The 18,018-nt window shown below is 39.8% G+C and overlaps 1 protein-coding gene across 4 annotated transcripts in view; it reads right to left on the reverse strand.

Moving 5' to 3' along the window:
• PLS1 (plastin 1) overlaps positions 1-18,018 on the reverse strand; it is an 83,785-nt gene that overhangs the window by 32,792 nt on the left and 32,975 nt on the right. For all 4 annotated transcript variants that reach the window (XM_073359778.1, XM_073359782.1, XM_073359780.1 and 1 more), the window contains 4 exons: positions 12,731-12,839; positions 7,705-7,868; positions 5,009-5,138; positions 615-747 (listed from right to left, as the gene is read on the reverse strand). In XM_073359778.1, coding sequence (XP_073215879.1) covers positions 615-747; positions 5,009-5,138; positions 7,705-7,868; positions 12,731-12,800 — 497 coding nt within the window. In that variant the 5' untranslated portion in view covers positions 12,801-12,839. The remainder of the gene's footprint in view (positions 1-614; positions 748-5,008; positions 5,139-7,704; positions 7,869-12,730; positions 12,840-18,018) is intronic.

Consider the following 18,018-nt stretch of genomic DNA (forward strand, 5'->3'; position numbering starts at 1 on the left):
AAGCCCTTTTCTATTAATTAATAATGAATTAGGCCCTCAGTACTCCTGTGACATGGGCAAATACCAGTTTTACTAATTCAGAAAACTGCAGCAGAGAGAAATTGGAAGACATCCTGCAAATCTGTAACAGAGTCAAGAGTAAAACTCAGATCTTCTGACTGCCAGTCCTGTGATTTAACCACTAGACAATGCTTTCTAATATTAGAAACTGCAGAGATCTAATTATTTGTTAATGAGCATGATGGGAGGTACAATGATCTAAGTTGTGAAGAGTCTGATTATTCCTGCTACGTGCATTGATCAAGATATAATTCCATTGGTTTAAAGTGGAAAACTCTCCAGCCAATCAGATTTATAACACACACACAGTTATGCAAAGCACATCATTTTTAAATAGGACTCTTTAAATAGGTTACACTTAAAATATATATTCACTAAAGAAGGATTTATAGGAAAAGGATTTTCCCCAATCCTATGACTTGTTAGAAGTATTGATTAAAGGTCAAACCCTGGTGTTATTGAAATCAACAGCAAAACTTTAATTGATTTCAATGTGATCAGGATTTGACCTTCAGAGAACAACTTTCTTATTCTTTCTTTAGTTCTTGACTTACCAAAGGAGGATGCCATCTGCAAGTGACTTAAAAAGACTGGCATCTGATGGATTCATGGGAAGGAGATGCTTACAGTCAGGGTCATCTTTAAGAGCTTTATTTACCCAGTTAACAAAAGCAACTTTTTCTTCCTCTGAAAAACAAAAAAAATTAAAGACTGAGTGATCTAAGAGCCAGGACACCATTAAAATCTACTATTATTATGGTGGACAAAATTATTGAACTGTCCATAGAATATCACAATGCTACTTGCCAAGCAGAGTAATAAGGATAAAAGTATTATTAAAACTTATTACAGGAGTTCAGTGTCTCTGTGATTATGTTAAAGAGGAGTGGAATTAGTATATATGAAATATGCCAGAGCTGAGCAGAGAGGACCTTGCTTAAATATGACAATAGACCAGTCTGCCCTCTACTCTGCCTTTTGGAAGCTGGCAGCACTTCTAAGAATTTGGTCTGAATTATTGTGTTATATTTAACCTTAGGAGATTTATGGCCTGTTCTTGTTTAAAACACTTTAAAAGAGAGACCCTTTCCCTTTTCATATCTAGGGGATGTGTACAGAACTCATTACTTGCATCTAAGAATGCTTATTAAGCCCATAAACAATCAAGCTACAATATCTGTATCTTCACTGGGTTTTCAGTTTCCATATAGTGGGTGCCTGCTCCTGAGAGCTGAGCAGATTTTGTCTGAGGCCTTGTCTATTCTACCATGAAAAGAAAAGGAGTACTTGTGGCACCTTAGAGACGAACCAATTTATTTGAGCATGAGCTTTTGTGAGCTACAGCTCACTTCATCGGATGCATACTGTGGAAATGGCAGAAGACATTATATACACAGAGACCATGAAACAATACCTCCTCCCACCCCACTCTCCTGCTGGTAATAGCTTATCTAAAGTGACCATCAAGTTGAGCCATTTCCAGCACAAATCCAGGTTTTCTCACCCTCCGCGCCCCCCCCCCCACACACAAACTCACTCTCCTGCTAGTAATAGCCCATCCAAAGTGACCACTCTCCTTACAATGTGCATGATAATCAAGGTGGGCCATTTCCAGCATAAATCCAAGTTTAACCAGAACGTCGGGGGGGGGGGGGGGGAATAGAAAAAAACAAGGGGAAATAGGCTACCTTGCATAATGACTTAGCCACTCCCAGTCTCTATTTAAGCCTAAATTAATAGTATCCAATTTGCAAATGAATTCCAATTCAGCAGTTTCTCGCTGGAATCTGGATTTGAAGTTTTTTTGTTGTAAGATAGCGACCTTCATGTCTGTGATTGCGTGACCAGAGAGATTGAAGTAAGGTCGCTATCTTACAACAAAAAAACTTCAAATCCAGACTCCAGCGAGAAACTGCTGAATTGGAATTCATTTGCAAATGGGATACTATTAATTTAGGCTTAAATAGAGACTGGGAGTGGCTAAGTCATTATGCAAGGTAGCCTATTTCCCCTTGTTTTTTCCTACCCCCCCCCCAGACGTTCTGGTTAAACTTGGATTTATGCTGGAAATGGCCCACCTTGATTATCATGCACATTGTAAGGAGAGTGATCAGTTTGGATGAGCTATTGCCAGCAGGAGAGTGAGTTTGTGTGTGGGGGGGGTGAGAAAACCTGGATTTGTGCTGGAAATGCCCCCCCTTGATTATCATGCACATTGTAGGGAGAGTGGTCACTTTGGATGAGCTATTGCCAGCAGGAGAGTGAGTTTGTGTGTGTGGTTTTTGGAGGGGGGTGGCGGGGTGAGAAAACCTGGATTTGTGCTGGAAATGGCCCACCTTGATTATCATACACATTTTAAAGAGAGTGGTCACTTTGGATGGGCTATTACCAGCAGGCGAGTGAGTTTGTGCGGGGGGGGGGGGGGGGGCGGAGGGTGAGAAAACCTGGATTTGTGCTGGAAATGGCCCAACTTGATGGTCACTTTAGATAAGCTATTACCAGCAGGAGAGTGGGGTGGGAGGAGGTATTGTTTCATGGTCTCTTTGTATATAATGTCTTCTGCCGTTTCCACAGTATGCATCCGATGAAGTGAGCTGTAGCTCACGAAAGCTCATGCTCAAATAAATTGGTTAGTCTCTAAGGTGCCACAAGTACTCCTTTTCTTTTTGCGAATACAGACTAACACAGCTGTTACTCTGAAACCTGTTATTCTACCATGGTAAGTCAAACTAAGGTACACTACTCCAGCTACGTGAATAACATAGCCGAAGTCGACATAGCTTAGGGCAACTTACTGCGGTGTCTACACCATGCTGCGTCAATGGGAGATGCTCTCTCATCGACTTACTTTACTTCTCTCATTCCGGTGGAGTACCGGAGTCAACCAGAGAGCGCTCTGCAATCAATTTAACAGGTCTTCACTAGCCCTTTCTAAATTGACCCCTGCTGCATCTATCACAGCAGCGTTGATCCCCGGTAATTGTAGACATGGCCTGAGACAGTTTAAATATTTCTCCACAGCATTGGATATAAACAAAGGAGTTGATGCTATAAGAACAGTGCATACAGAGTACAGAGTTATCACATACAGAACTCTCAGCCAACACAAATTATCCATGTCCAATATGTAGAATCTTAATTGTGGTTCTAAATATCACAGGGAACTTTAAATTCAAAACTGCCACTTACTACCTACATTATGTAACTCCAAAAAATAATCTACTGTTTAAAGGCTCAATCCTGGAAGATGCGGCACATTCTAGCTCTGATCCAGCAGAGCAGTTAGGCAGATGCTTAGCTTCTGTCGTACCACTCTCGGGAATAAAGTTAAGCATGCACTTCAGTACTTGGGTGGATCAGGGCCAGTGCACTCAGGATCTTGCAAGATTGAGCCCTAAATGGAAACCATCAATCTAGAAACTAGTCAATTTTAAAAAAGAAAGCTAAAAATCCTTTCAGGTACCCTACCTGCCCCTGAGTTCCTCTCCCATTTTTTTTGTGATTTTTTTTTTTTACGATCACATTTTCCTACTTTTAAAAATGGTCTCTTTTGCATTTGCTGTGTGAGACACCCACACAAACAACAAGAAAACAAAACAACAGTAAACCAGAACCTATAGTTATATACAGAAAATGATAATTGTACACATCAGGTAAATAGGTGCACAATTAAAGATCTACACATGCAAACGCCTATTTACATGCACAAATGTTGGGTCTGCATGCACTAATAAATGCATATACACAAAACAGAGGCCCTTTGAACACTACGTCCTAGATGTCTGAAAAGTTCTGTTTTACAAAACCAGGAATGCAATGTCCTTAAGAACTGACATTTATCAGGACAAGAGTAATGCATTCAACTGTATTTTTTTCTGAATTACATTTTCATTCCATCATATAAAATGACACCAAAAACCAAATCATTGCTGATGGGGCCCTCCTCTTCCCAAGTAGAAAAGTACAGGTGCCTTGCTATCTGAACAGCTCCAGGTTCTTTTATATACTCATACAGTCCTACTTTGACATATATTGTCAGCGAGTTATTTGGCAACTCATGATAAATGAAGGCAAAGTGTTGATAAACAGAAGGATATTGACAAATTGCAGGGAGTCCAGAGAAGCACAACAGAAATGATCAGGATGATAACAGGGAAAGACTAAAAGAATTGAATAAAGTGCGTATATACAAAAAACTACTAAGCAGAGGACATAACAGTTTATAAATATCTAGCGAGTATAATAATCAAATAGAGAGGAATTTTTTACCATAGGTGAAGAAAGTATAACTAAAAATATTAGGACGAAATTAAGAAAGAAAATGTAGGTTGAATATTGAGGAAAGCTTCCTAAGTATTAAATTTATAGGCTGTGCAAAAATCTCCCCAAGGGAAGTGGTTGAAGTGCCATTGTTTGGTACATTTAGAACTAAACTGAACAAAGCTTTAGAAAAAACATACTGTAGTGAACAACCCTGCATTGGCAAGGAGACAGATTAGATCATCTAACAGGCTTTTCCCACCTCCAACATGTACTGTGCACTTTTTTTTTATTTTTGGTTCTGCACCATTGAAATGAAAATGTGCGTTCCCTTGTATACATCTCAACAGGAGTGTAAAAGAAAAAAAAAAACAGTTCACAGAATAGATTAACAAACCAAACACAAAACCTTAGTATAAAACATGCTACAAAAGGCTTTCTATTTTTAATTCTTTCTTCCTTGTAACCAGATTTCTCTTTCCACTTTCTGCTCTGGCAAAGAAATCTGACTTACCTTTGGGAGCAGCACAGAACTGTGACAAGCAAACTGAACAGTATAATCTCTACAAAACAGAGCCCTGGCATCTGCACTGCAGAGGTTCACCTTCTACTGGTTTGTTTCTGAGAATTTTTTTTTCCAATTATGTTTTTTCTTCTTTTTTTCTAGTGCTAAGGACAAGTGTTTTACCTGAATAAGAGTGCTGTGTCCCCTCACTGGAAAGTGGTGAAGTTCCTCCAATCGCTGTAATACCCTGTTTTTTGTTTATTGTTTTTCGGAATGATTTGCTAATATCTTTACTTTTCAATTCATGAATAACCTGGAATAGGACATAAAAGAAAGAGCATTTAATCAATTATCATTATCTTAGGGTGACTATTAAACTATCAACTCACCTAACTATTGAAATATTGGTAATTTTTTGACTCTCTTCTTTGATATAGTACAATATAAGGAGGTTATATTATATTATATTTATTATAAGAAGTCTGCTGGTTTTGTGAATAGCTAAGACTCTAGCATTACTAAACCATGTTTTAATCTCCAAATATTAGATTCACAACCCACAAATCTTTTCACAAATATTTTCATGTTTTGTTTATTTTAAACACTGTTTAAATCAAACAAAGACATTTTTGGGAAAAGAGATTTTTAATATTTCCCCACTCAGTTTGTCTTGCTTCTTATACTAGGATGTTATATGTCACTTACAGAGATGCATGTTATTAGGGAGATAGTTGGTACATCTCTCCATGCACAACAGTCACAAAATACTAACACAAACATTAAAATTATGACTAAACTTTCCACCAAAATAAGGAAATTGTCATATAAAACTGATACTCTGTACTGTATTTACCTGCTATGCCTAAGTGTTGTGAAGTTATGTGCTATGTGGGCTGCAATATTGATACACAAGTGTTTAACGGTTCAGTTATGAACCTAAGCAAATTAGAATTTCCAGTAGAAATGCCAACATACCCTAGCAAATTGTAACAAATTGCTTGTTTATTCATATAAACAGCTGCAATACTGTAGATTCAAAGCAAAAATTGCTTGCTTGCAAAAAATAATCAGTCTGAAGCTGTTTGATTCTCACAAATGAAGCACTCCAGCCACTGACCCATGTAAAAAATTATGGCTCCCCTGCGGATTAAAAATATGGCACAGTGATTCAGCGCAATAGTATAGGCATCTTGTATCACAAACAGGATTTAAAGGCTGGAATTTATAACAATCCAACTTTGTTTAAAGGAAGGGCTGAACTGACAGTTCTTGAAGGTGAGGGGCACAGACTGCTTCCTCTGAGGAGGCAGAAAAGGGCACTTATCACAACCAGCTCTGAGTTCTCACACCTTGCCCAAATTAAAGCCAGTAAAGGGGAGAAAGAAAGTTTGAAATATTATCTCATCTTATGAAAGATCCCAGCAGACACACATAGGGATACTTTATCCAGCACTGAAACAGGAGGAAAAACTACATTGTTATGTGAGTACAGTGACCTATATGACCAGAAGCAAATAATATTTTATCTAATTGAAACTGCAGAGAGATTTTAGAGTCTGAATGTGATTACAAAAGTTGGAATTTGGCAAGGACACCAAGTTAATGCGCTACTCTTATGAATAGTACCATAGGATCTTAAATGACTTAGAGATCAGGACCACAGTTTTACATCTCCTTTGAAATAATATGGTGCTTCTTTGTACTGGGCTGGAGCGTTCTTTGGGGTATGGTTCTATACTCTATTCCCAAAACTGGAACCCAAAGACCACAATGAGAGCTAGAGAGAACAGGTCATGCAGTGTAAAAATTGTATGCCATTTAAAATATTTATTTATATTCAGTAGTGCTTAGGCATTCCAGCCATTTTTAGGACCCCACTGGGCTGCGCACCGCAGAAACATCATACAGAAAGATGGTCCTTGCCCCAAAGAGTTTACAATCTAAATATAAGAAAAGAAATAACAGGTGGCTACAGACAGACAGGGAGCACAAGAAAACAGACAACACTAATCAGCATTATGTGGGCTGTGGCACCAGCATGCCAGCTGCTTCTCTGTTGTTATTTGTTAAAGCTTGCTCCTTTATGAAAAGGGTAGATGGAGACAGCAATTTCCCAGGATTATGCTAAAAACAGTTATTGAACTGGGGAAAAAAATAGAGATAAATGATTTTAGTATTCTTACAAAGCTTATTTTGGAGTGGCCAGTTGCTGCATAATAGTCAATCAACTGTCATGCTGTCATAACTATCCTCCCATTCACACATCAGTGAAGGTTTATAATTACTATATATGCTGCTCTTCAAATATTCTCCGGCAATTTAATTTAATTTTGCTACCCTACTCCATCATCTTAGAGATGCTGGGCACTTTGGAGAGTTCAATCTCCTATTAGGCAAGGTAACTGATCCTTCAAAGTTTATACAATACCTTGAATATGTAATATGTTAGAGAAGAACTAACACTGGGATTTTCAAAGGAACCCAAGGGAGTGAAGCACCCAATGCCTATTGAATTTCATGCTACACATTGTAAATCTCAAAGTGTTGGTTTTCTAGTGCCCTATGGGTAGTTGTGGTCCTTCAGAACACTGAACCCCAATGAGCAGTACTGGAGGAATGACTTTCCTATACCCTTGAATAAATATTGTGAAACGGTCCTTTCCTACCTCCATCCCTGTAGCATAATTAAATTGCATGCCTAGTGCATACTGTACACAGGACCTGGTGGTGTTTTCTGTATGGCAAACCTACACTATGTCACAAAATATGCTCTTTAAAATCCAGTTTCATAATTATCTCATACTGCATGTATAGCCTTCTGGTACTAAATTCAAATAATTCTGTCTTAAAGGGTAGCCTGAGAGGACTGTCTTACTTACCGATACAAATTCTTCAAAGTCGATTTTCCCATCTTTGTTGCTATCTGTTACTGCTATAATTTTTTCTACAATCTCTCGCACTTTGTAGCCAGGCAAGGGAAGGCTTGCTTCTTTAAAAAGATCTTGAAGCTCATAATCACTGACATACCCACTATTGTCAATATCTGTAAAATGAAAACATTGTTTTTATTATTTTTTGCTTTAACACAAGTACCAAGCAACAATCAAGGGGAAGGAACATTTTAGCAGAGTGATGGTCTAAAATGATCAGAAAGTAAGAAATCAGATTACCAACTAGAAGCACAACATTCGTTTCAGAGAACGTACCATATATTACATATATTAATCACAAAGGAATACACATAGGTTAGATCCTCAGCTCGTGTAAATCACCATATGGTGAAATCAACAGACTACGCTGATTTACACCAGCTGAAGATCTGGTCCGTACAGTTTAAGTTGTTATTTGTATTGTGGTAGCACCTAGAGGCCAGGGCCAAATGTGCTATACACTTCTTAGGCACCTTCTTAAATTTTCAAGGTAAAGACACAGCAAGGTCCAGGGCCGTCCTTAGGCATAGGTAGCATATGCGGCTGCGTAGGACACCCAAAAATTTGGGGCACCCTTGGGTCTCAGTGTTCAGCCTCCAGCCTCTTCCTACCCCTGTTCTGACCCGTCCTGCAGGCTTCCACCACAGCTGGCTGCTGCAGCCTGGTGAGTCTTCCTCCAGAGGGGATCTAGTACAGTGGTTCTCAAAATGTGGTCTTCAGACCACCAGTGGTCCACGAGCTCCATTCAGGCGGTCCACAGATAGTTCCTTCTGAAGTGTGTGCCTCGGTGGCAGCACACAAGAGAATGAAGGGCCACGCACCTAATTAGTGGAGCCGCGCAGGCGTGACTCCACTAATTAGGTGCCGGGACCCTGGAGAAGACATGTAAGGTGAGGTGGTGGCCTTGGGGGGGATAAGGGATAGGTGGGAGGGGGCAGTGGAGTGAGAAGAGGGGGTGGGGGGAATTTGGGATGTGCAGGGCTGCGGCGGCCAGAGAAAGGCAACTTTCCCCAGCTCCAGGGCTGCGGATGCCGGGGGGAGACGGCCCTTCTTCCCAACCTCAGCTCTGTGGCTGCTGTGGCAGGGGAGAGACCCCCCTCCTTCCTAGCCCTAGCTTAGAGGATGCCACGGCAGGGGAGAAAGGGCACATCCTTTGCATTAGATAGGTAAGACTACTGATATTAAAATATGAGTTGTGTGCTTTTATTTATAGAGCAAAAAAAGTTAATTATTAAGTTTTTTTTTATACAGCGCTTTTATCGAAAGCACTTTACAATAGTTAGCTAATTGTACAAACAACATTTGGAAAGATCAGTAAATGGTCCGCCGAGACTCTAAGCAATTTTCAAGTGGTCCACGAAAAAAAAGCTTGAGAACCACTGATCTAGTACTTAAAAGTGACAGGTTTCAGAGTAGCAGCCGTGTTAGTCTGTATCCACAAAAAGAAAAGGAGTACTTGTGGCACCTTAGAGACTAACAAATTTATTTGAGCATAAGCTTTCGTGAGCTACAGCTCACTTCATCGGATGTATACTGTATGCATCCGATGAAGTGAGCTGTAGCTCACAAAAGCTTATGCTCAAATAAATTTGTTAGTCTCTAAGGTGCCACAAGTACTCCTTTTCTTTTTACTTACTGCCAGACCTATTAGCACAACATTGAAACTGTTAAAGAGCCATTTAACAGGCATTTACCAAACCCCAGGTATATAGTGTCAGTTTCTGAATTTACTGACAAAAACAGTTGTGCATTACTGTAATATTTACTCAGAACATGTTAGTCTACAGGACCTTAGTTTAAAATTTGCTTTAAAAATATTTCATTAGTGTGTTGCTGAAGATTATAAAATCACATCTCTAAAAAATCCTTCCATAGATGCACAATCTGAGTATTCATCTTTAGCCTTAAATACTTGGATCTTCAGACATATAGTTTTTTAAATAAATCCTTCAAAAGACCACCCTTATCTAAAATACACATGTGAGCCCAGGCTGCTGTTGGGCATAGGGACACCAGTTTAATAATACTGCATAGTGCTCCATAAATCCTAAGGACGGCCCTGGCAAGGTCACAAACTCTTATTAATAGCAAAAACCTTGCATTTTGACTAGTATAATTTATATCCTGAGACTATGCCAAAATCCTCTATCAGCTTCCAAATAGAGTGGATGGTCTGTTATTAATTCTCTTCTTACTTACAAGATGTCACTTGCATACAGTAATACCTGTAGTTTATGGCCTAAATTCAGACTTGATGCAAGCAGTTTCAAAGAGGTAGCAACTACTTGCACTAGGTCTGAATTTGGACCTCTGTATTTTGTCTCTTGCCCTATATCTGTTGTTTATTTCTAATGATGGTGGTGAGACTGGCCCCTGAAGAATAAATCCAATCTGGCCCATGTCTATTATATTAAAAATGACCTTGTTTAACCTGTTAGCTAGCTTTGTTGTGAGAGATCTGTACTGCTGCATTCTCTTGTCCTCCTGCTTCCAGTGGACACTATTACATGTTGGGAGTCCTTTTGAATATGCTATAACAAAGTACTGGAAGATTTTCTATGCAATGAAGGGTCTGACCTGGTTTCACCAGGCATTAGAGTATATTTTATAATTTAAACCAAGCACATTGTTACATAAGCAACATTTATACACTGCTAGTGGCAACACTTTCCCGACATGCAGCGAATTGTTTTGCTGTTGGGCATTGTTTCCTCAATGCATTATTTATTCAAAATATCAATTAATAAATATTACATTGGGTTAAGTCTCAAAGGTCCAGAGTTCATGCACTAAACTCCATGGAAATAATCTCAATCTTTTTAGTTTACTAAGTGCTAGTTTAGCAGTTTCATTAGTTATCCTGTCAAAATGTTCTTGTACACTAAACTGAATGCAGAGGGGGAACTCCTTTCTCCTGCATGAAGTTATACACTTCTTACTAGAAACTTTCTCCACGGCAGCATGCAGGGGGAGCTTGGATAAATCAAGGGGCATGGTTACTGCGCCTGTCATTAAATGTATCCACTGGCCAAAATCAATACAAACTAAAAAAAACAAAAAATAAAAACTATAAATTTAAAATTGCCATCTGTGACATACAACACAGCATAACATACACATGCAAAAATCTTTTTAAAACAACTTTAATATTAAACTGTAAAATCATCTGAATCAATAATTCACATCTAATGGGGGAGACAACACTGCCAAGGCAGGGAGGGAAAGCATGAAAGCCGTGACGGAAAAAAGCGGGGAAGAGTCAAGGGGGAGGACGAAGGGGAAAAGGGTGGGAAGGAGGTCTGGACTGGCCACTTGGCCCTTGTGTGTTTCTCAGTTAACTGTTTCTAAAATTGATGCTCAGATTCCTTCAAACTTATGTGGTTGATTCCTGGCCACTAGATTCTGACATATTTGTTGTATTCTGTGGATTGATTTACTTTTCCACCTTTATAAAATCATGTGCTTTGTAATTATGGCTGCTCTCAGAAATCATGGAAGGTGTGCTGATGAGAGGCCCAAATTCATGGGTAAATACCCCAATATGTAGTTCTCCAGTGATGTTTGATTGCTAAACCCCCAAATCATGTTCATTTTAGTGTCAACTTTTTTCCACCTTAGTTTCGATTGTGGGCCTGGTTGGCTTACAGTTAGTAGGGAAGGATCTATCTATTATTGGCTCTAGAACCTTAGGTGCCTGCAATTACTGTGGGGATGTGAGTATCTCTGTACAGCTCAGCAAGCAATCCATGAAAAATGTCTCAGGCTCATCCATGTATATTAGCAAGGGTCATTTCAGATCCATTTAGTGTGACTCTGAATATGAGATACCTACTCTGAGTATCCAAACTGTGGAATAATATTTAATAGAAAGAACAGAAAACAAAGTAAACAAACTTAAATGTTCACAAAGACATTATGTAACCCACATACCTTCTAGGTGTGGTGTTCGGTCCCATCTAGTGGCACCGAGACCACTTAGAGAGAGTTAAATGAGTCTGTTCTACAGCCTTAGCTAAGGGCTTTTAGCTCATGCAGTAGAGGCTCATGCACTAAGCTCCAGAGATCCCTGGTTCAATCCCACCCATCAATGAGTGGGGTCTGTCAGCATTCCAATTGCAGTATGGAGATGAGGGTCAATCAATATAGGACAAAATAGTACACATGTTTACTCTTAGGCTATGGCTACACCAGAGAGCTTACAGCAGTGCAGTGCTAGTGCAGACAGATGCTCTATGCTGACAGGAGAGAGCTCTCCTGTCGACTTAATTACTTCAGTGCCTGCAAGCGGTGATAGCTATGTTAGTGGGAGAAGCGATCCGACTGACATAGCGCTGTCCACACCGGTGCTTAGGTTGGCGTAACTTATGTTGTTCAGAGGGGTGGCTTATTCACACCCTTGAGCAACATAAATTATATTGACCTAAGCTGTTCTGGGACCATAGCCTTAGACTTTAGCTGCAGAGACCCTGTTACGCATATGAAGTTATACTTAGTTATTTATTAACATGACTTACTCTCTACAAAGACAAGATCAAGGATCACAAAGTTCAGGTTACTTAGAAATGTAAATCAGATTTAACTTGGTGCAAGAGAACTAGTTATTAATCCACTAAAACCTGTAACCAAATGAAAAAGGAAATTGTTAATTGGTTTTAGCCCAAAACCTAATACTAAAATAAAAGTTTTCAAGAGTCTTCTTTAGATCAACTAAAATAGGATTTTTTTTGCTTTTAAACATTCACCCATTGTGTTTAAAACCTTAACATTGCAACAAAGTGCTAGTGCTAAAAAATAAATAAATAAAAATAGTGTGAAAATTCTTTCATTTTCATATATTCTTAGGGGTTATTAGCAACACAAGTGAGGAAACATGGTGTTTTTAAACATACGATGTTTAACATTACATGATCCCCTTAAGATATTGTTTTTAAAGAAACTGTATAGCTTACAACTTTCTTACAACAAGAAAACATACCTATTTTACTGAATGCTTCTCTGAGTTCTTCCAGCTCTTCACGAGAAATTGTGGTTATGTTGTTTTCCATCTTCTGACAGAGACAGCAATTGTCTTTAATTCCTTATGCCTAGCAATAATAAATTATCAGTGTTATAATAAAGCATCAATTACAAACAGGCACTTACTTAAGTCACTGAACCTTGTAAATAGGCATAAGAGGTACTATGTCCTCAAATTTCAGAGTAACAGCCGTGTTAGTCTGTATTCGCAAAAAGAAAAGGAGGGCTTGTGGCACCTTAGAGACTAACCAATTTATCTGAGCATAAGCTTTCGTGAGCTACAGCTCACTTCATCGGATGTCCTCAAAGTAATCTCTCAGGATTGCCCCACCTATAGTGCTATGAATAGAACTTTTGAGAATATCAAACATCTAGCACTTTTCTCTATTGTAACAATGACTACGAATTTACAATAGCAACACCTATTTTCACACACCCTGCATTTTCACTCTGCATGGTATAAACATGTACCTATAATCTGCCTGGTTTTCATTGAGCAATTTTTCATTATGAAATAGGCATCTCAAATTTCAGAAATCTCAGGCTACAGTATAATTCATTTCCAACTGCAACTGAATATCAACGTATAACAATGATCGGCACTATGGGCTCAGTCGTGCAAGGTGCTGAGCACTCTGACCCTGATCCAACAAAGCACTTAACTTCAACGAGATGTTTCATATCCTGAAAGTTAAGCACATGCTTAAGTGCTTTGTTGCAATTAGAGCCAGCGTGCTCAGCATTCACAGGATCGAGCCCTGTAAAATGGCTTTAGGATTAGCTGTGTGAAAACAAATCTTAATTCAGATAACATCCCCCCATATCCATGCACAGGGGACCCTCTGCATCTAGCTCTATCCTTCCTGCATGGAGGAAGATGGGTGTTGGCCTCTTCCATAGCACCATTCCACTCCTGCTCCAGACCCCATTAAAGATGCTTGGTGTGGTCAGGGGTTCACACTGAAGAATGGGGGAAGATGAGGCAGTTGAGGGGAAGGCCCCCTGGAGATTCCCTGGAAAAACAATACAGTCTGAGACTTCATTATTTTCCCTTTCCCAACACACAACACATTCAAGGGGTAGCTGCAGACATGGGAAGTTCCTGGTAGCCTGGCTCCAATGAAGCTTCCTACCAGGTACCACCGGGTTTGCCATAGATCAGGGCAGCTAAAGAGGCCCTGAACTCCTGAGGCTCCCTAGGGATTGGATGTGATGCTCTGTACCTCGGGGGAACACCCTACACTCCCATGTTCATCTTTATAAAATGATTATGTGGTCTCCAATGCAAAGTTTGTCACGTTGGGTGTCTTTGGAAGGCTCATGATGCACTGAGCATGGTTGTTATCGTGATGTTATAGTAATTGTTACAATAATGTTATAGTAAGGTTATAGGTTATAATTTAATGTATGTAGTTATGAGGCTGAAAATGTATCCTCATGGCTTAAAGCAAGCCCAGACAAAAACTCTCCAAGAGCAGAGAGGCAGTTCACACCTCATCAGGGCAAGTATGGGACAAATCCAGCCCAGCCTCACAGCAACAAAAGAATCTGTTAGACTCTTAAGGGAGTCACCCCCCTTCCTTTGGTCAGTCTGTAACTTTGATGAGGTAATGCTCACCTGACTCTGAAGGTGGGGGGGGGGCGCAAAGCCAAGAAGAAAGAAAGGACATGATAAAAGGGAAAGACATTTGCCATGCTCTCTCTCTCTCTCTCTCTTCCACCTACATCTATAGACACCATCACCACCAAGCGACTGAAGCACTGATTAAAGGGGAGAGCCTGGCTGAAGAGCAACCAGCCAGCCTGTGGTGAGAAGCATCTAAGTTTGTAAGGACACTGAAAGTGTTAAGATCAGCTTAGAATGCGTTTTGCTTTTATTTCATTTGACTAAATCTGACTTATTATGCTTTGACTTATAATCACTTAAAATCTATCTTTATAGTTCATAAATTTGTTTATTTATTCTACTTGAAGCAGTGCATTTGGTTTGAAGTGTGTCAGAGGTTCCCCTTGGGATAATAAGCCTGATACATACCAATTTCTTTGTTAAACTGACGAACTCATATAAGCTTGCAGCATCCAGTGGGCATAACTGGGCACTGCAAGACGAAGGTTCCTAGGGTTGTGTCTGGTACCGGAGATATTGGCGAGTGTCATTTGGTTACAAGTAGCTGGGAACAGCTTACATGCCAGAGGCTGTGCGTGAACAGCCCAGGAGCGGAGGTTCTCACAGCAGTGCAGGGTAAGGCTGGCTCCCAGAGTCAAGGATTGGAGTGACCTAGCAGATCACCGGTCCAGATAACACCAGAGGGGAACGTCACATTGGGGTGGGCCTCATAGCCAATTCCATGGGAGACCAAACACCATCCTCACAGGGAAGGACTGATAAACTCTGTGAGCATTTCTCCCTGAAAATTCCTCCCATTGAGCCCCCTCCCATAGATTTTAACATGAAAAGGGATAATTTAGACCCTTGTTCTTAAGGCCACGTTTTCAAAGGGACCTCATCCCATTCTCTCAATATGCAAGGCTATATTTGTACCTGCAATTGTGCAGCATACAAGCCCCATTTGTGCACACAAATTCAGGCCTTTGGACCACCCATCCTCTTGTTGTTATGCTCTTTACATGCACCTGTTAGCAGTCCCTAGAGCTCCAGCACAAAGCTCACAACAGTCCCTGCAGCTAAATATTGAATCTTCACTTTTATTAAAAGAAAAAAGCCAGAAAATGACAGATTTGTATCTTGGTCGAGCTTGTCCAGTACATCAAGGCTGCAATGCACTAAGGGTCAAATCCAGGTTTTATTTAGGTCACTAGCAATCTTCCCATTAATTTCAGTGGGACCAGGATTTGCATCATAATCGTCAAATTCAGAGCTGCTATAAGCAATTGTACTTCCATTGCAGGTGCACAAAAACAATGATTAATGTCCTAAACTGTACTTTTTACTCAAAACTGCAATGTGGCTCAATGGATAGGACACTGGACTGAGAGTCAGGAGAGATGGATTCTATGTCCAGATCTACCACTGAACTGCTGTGTGCTATTGGACAAATCACTTCACAACTGTGTGTTTCCATTTCCCCCTCCTGTTTATCTGTCTTATCTATTTAGGCTGTAAGCTCTTCAGGGCAGCAATAGTCTGTTTACAGTGAGTTTTTACAGTACCTAGCACACTGGGGCCCCTCTAAGTATTACTGTAATATAAATAATAATAAATACAAATCACCTGGTGTAAAGGAATCAGAATTTGGTTTATATAAAACATTATTGTCAATCTAAAATCCTCCTCACAAAAATAAGTTCTTCTCCTATTCTAACCACTTAAATTTCTTCCCCATCCTGCTTTCTGTTTTCTCATTAAAGAAGCAATCATGAATGAGTTTGCATGTCCAGACTGTGGCTGGTTAACCACAATCACATAAGGGTGCGGGTAGCCAGTAGCAGCAGTTCCATGGGGCATTCTGCCTATTGAGAACAGTTAGATAGATTCTTCCTGCTAAGCTAGAGGAATGCATGAAGGAGAGGCCACTGAGGCTTTGTCTTCTCTGCCAACTAGGGTGTCTTTTTACTATAGAATAACTGATGTGTTAGCTATCTGGGAGTGGAGATAAGGCACTTCAGATTTATCACAGATAAACTAGACAAGTTCAACCACGGTCAGCATGGGTATAGTGGTGACCTCACCTAACTACCTCACCATAAACACTACAAGTGCCTTGTCTCCACTCAGGATTTTACAGTGAGGTAACTATTGTGAGTTAGTTGTCTCACTGCAAGAACACCACCTTTGTGACATCAAAGTCTGATACGCCCTACAACAGAATGCAGTATATTCTCCCCACCCACCAGCCAATGAGAAAAGGAGGGTCCAGAGGGTCCAGAGGGTCACCAGGCTCTGCCTTTCCACCCAATGGCTTACTGGTATTTAGAACCAGGATTCCTTGAAGCCCAGCTCAGATAGAAAGCTCCACCTTTGGGCCCCAATTGGTGGAACATCAGAGCTCCTGATATTCACATTTTACGGGAGTTCGGGGTGGGGGCAGGGGAATGTTAAATATATTTTGGAATCTGTTTGAACCTCTTCAGGCCAAGTTGTGTTCTGTCTCTTGTTTATTTATTATACTTGTGTTCGGCTTGGCCATGTTTTCCTACTGCTGGCCTGATTTGTCAATATGTTCCTCACACTGATAGCATCTATCAGGAGAAACAGGAGCCAGAACACATATTGGAAAAAAAATAAAAACGGATTAGGTAGATTCCAATACATATTTTAAAAAAATATGAAAAATATCATATTCAGGGGGCATTTAGGTAGGACAATAGAACTTAGCCATCCAACACCGCAATTGTACAAAAATTGTTATAGAATCTCTTGTGATCATATCATGGCTCCATCTGAGACTATGGGCTATTTTAACCTATCTATATGTTATATATTTTTATATGTATTCTTACTATCCCTTTATTTAACAAAAAATAATTAAGGATAAAAGCTCATCAGTTTTAAGTACTTTTTCCTGACGGTAGCTGCAGTGTCTATTTAAACTGCTACGGTTTTTTTGTTTGATTGCTTCAGTAGTTCTAGTGCAGGAGGCTCAAGGCCATATTCTATTCCTGTCTATATACAATTCCCCCACTGATGTCAATGGAATAATGCAATGACTGAGGGTACCTACCATAGGCTCTAAGAAAGAATCTGCTGAGTTAGTGAAGAAGGAACACTCAGCTGGAAGTGTTGGGATGTTGGGAGGGCCAAAAGAAAGAAAGACTGACAGCTCTATACTGCAGATAGCTGGCCATATCTCACACGCCTTAGTCATGTGAGCAATCGTATTGACTTAATCAGTATTGCCAACTCCAAGTATTCAAAAAACATGAGTCAGAGCCCCCCAAATAATTTCTGTCTTAAAAATAACCATTTATTATCTTTTTAAATTTTAATGATTTTTAATTTCCTTTCTGTTTTTTAATCTTCATAGTTCATGTTTTCAAGCTTTTCTCTGCAGCCATGAAAGCTAGAAATTTCCTTAAAAAAACATGAAAGATGAAATTTTCATGTTATAATCTGACTGTTGAAAGAGCACCAAACACTGTGAGACATGGGATTAAAACAGTGAGAGCTGGCAACTCTGTGTGACTCCGATCACTTGTGTTGATCTTATTTATCTGTTTCATTCAAGGACACAGATTTCTATTTTTAGTTACTCATGTAACCTACATATCAGGAATCAGAGGGTACAA

Source organism: Lepidochelys kempii, chromosome 9, assembly GCF_965140265.1.
Source record: "Lepidochelys kempii isolate rLepKem1 chromosome 9, rLepKem1.hap2, whole genome shotgun sequence".
NCBI classification, from domain to species: Eukaryota; Metazoa; Chordata; order Testudines; family Cheloniidae; genus Lepidochelys; species Lepidochelys kempii.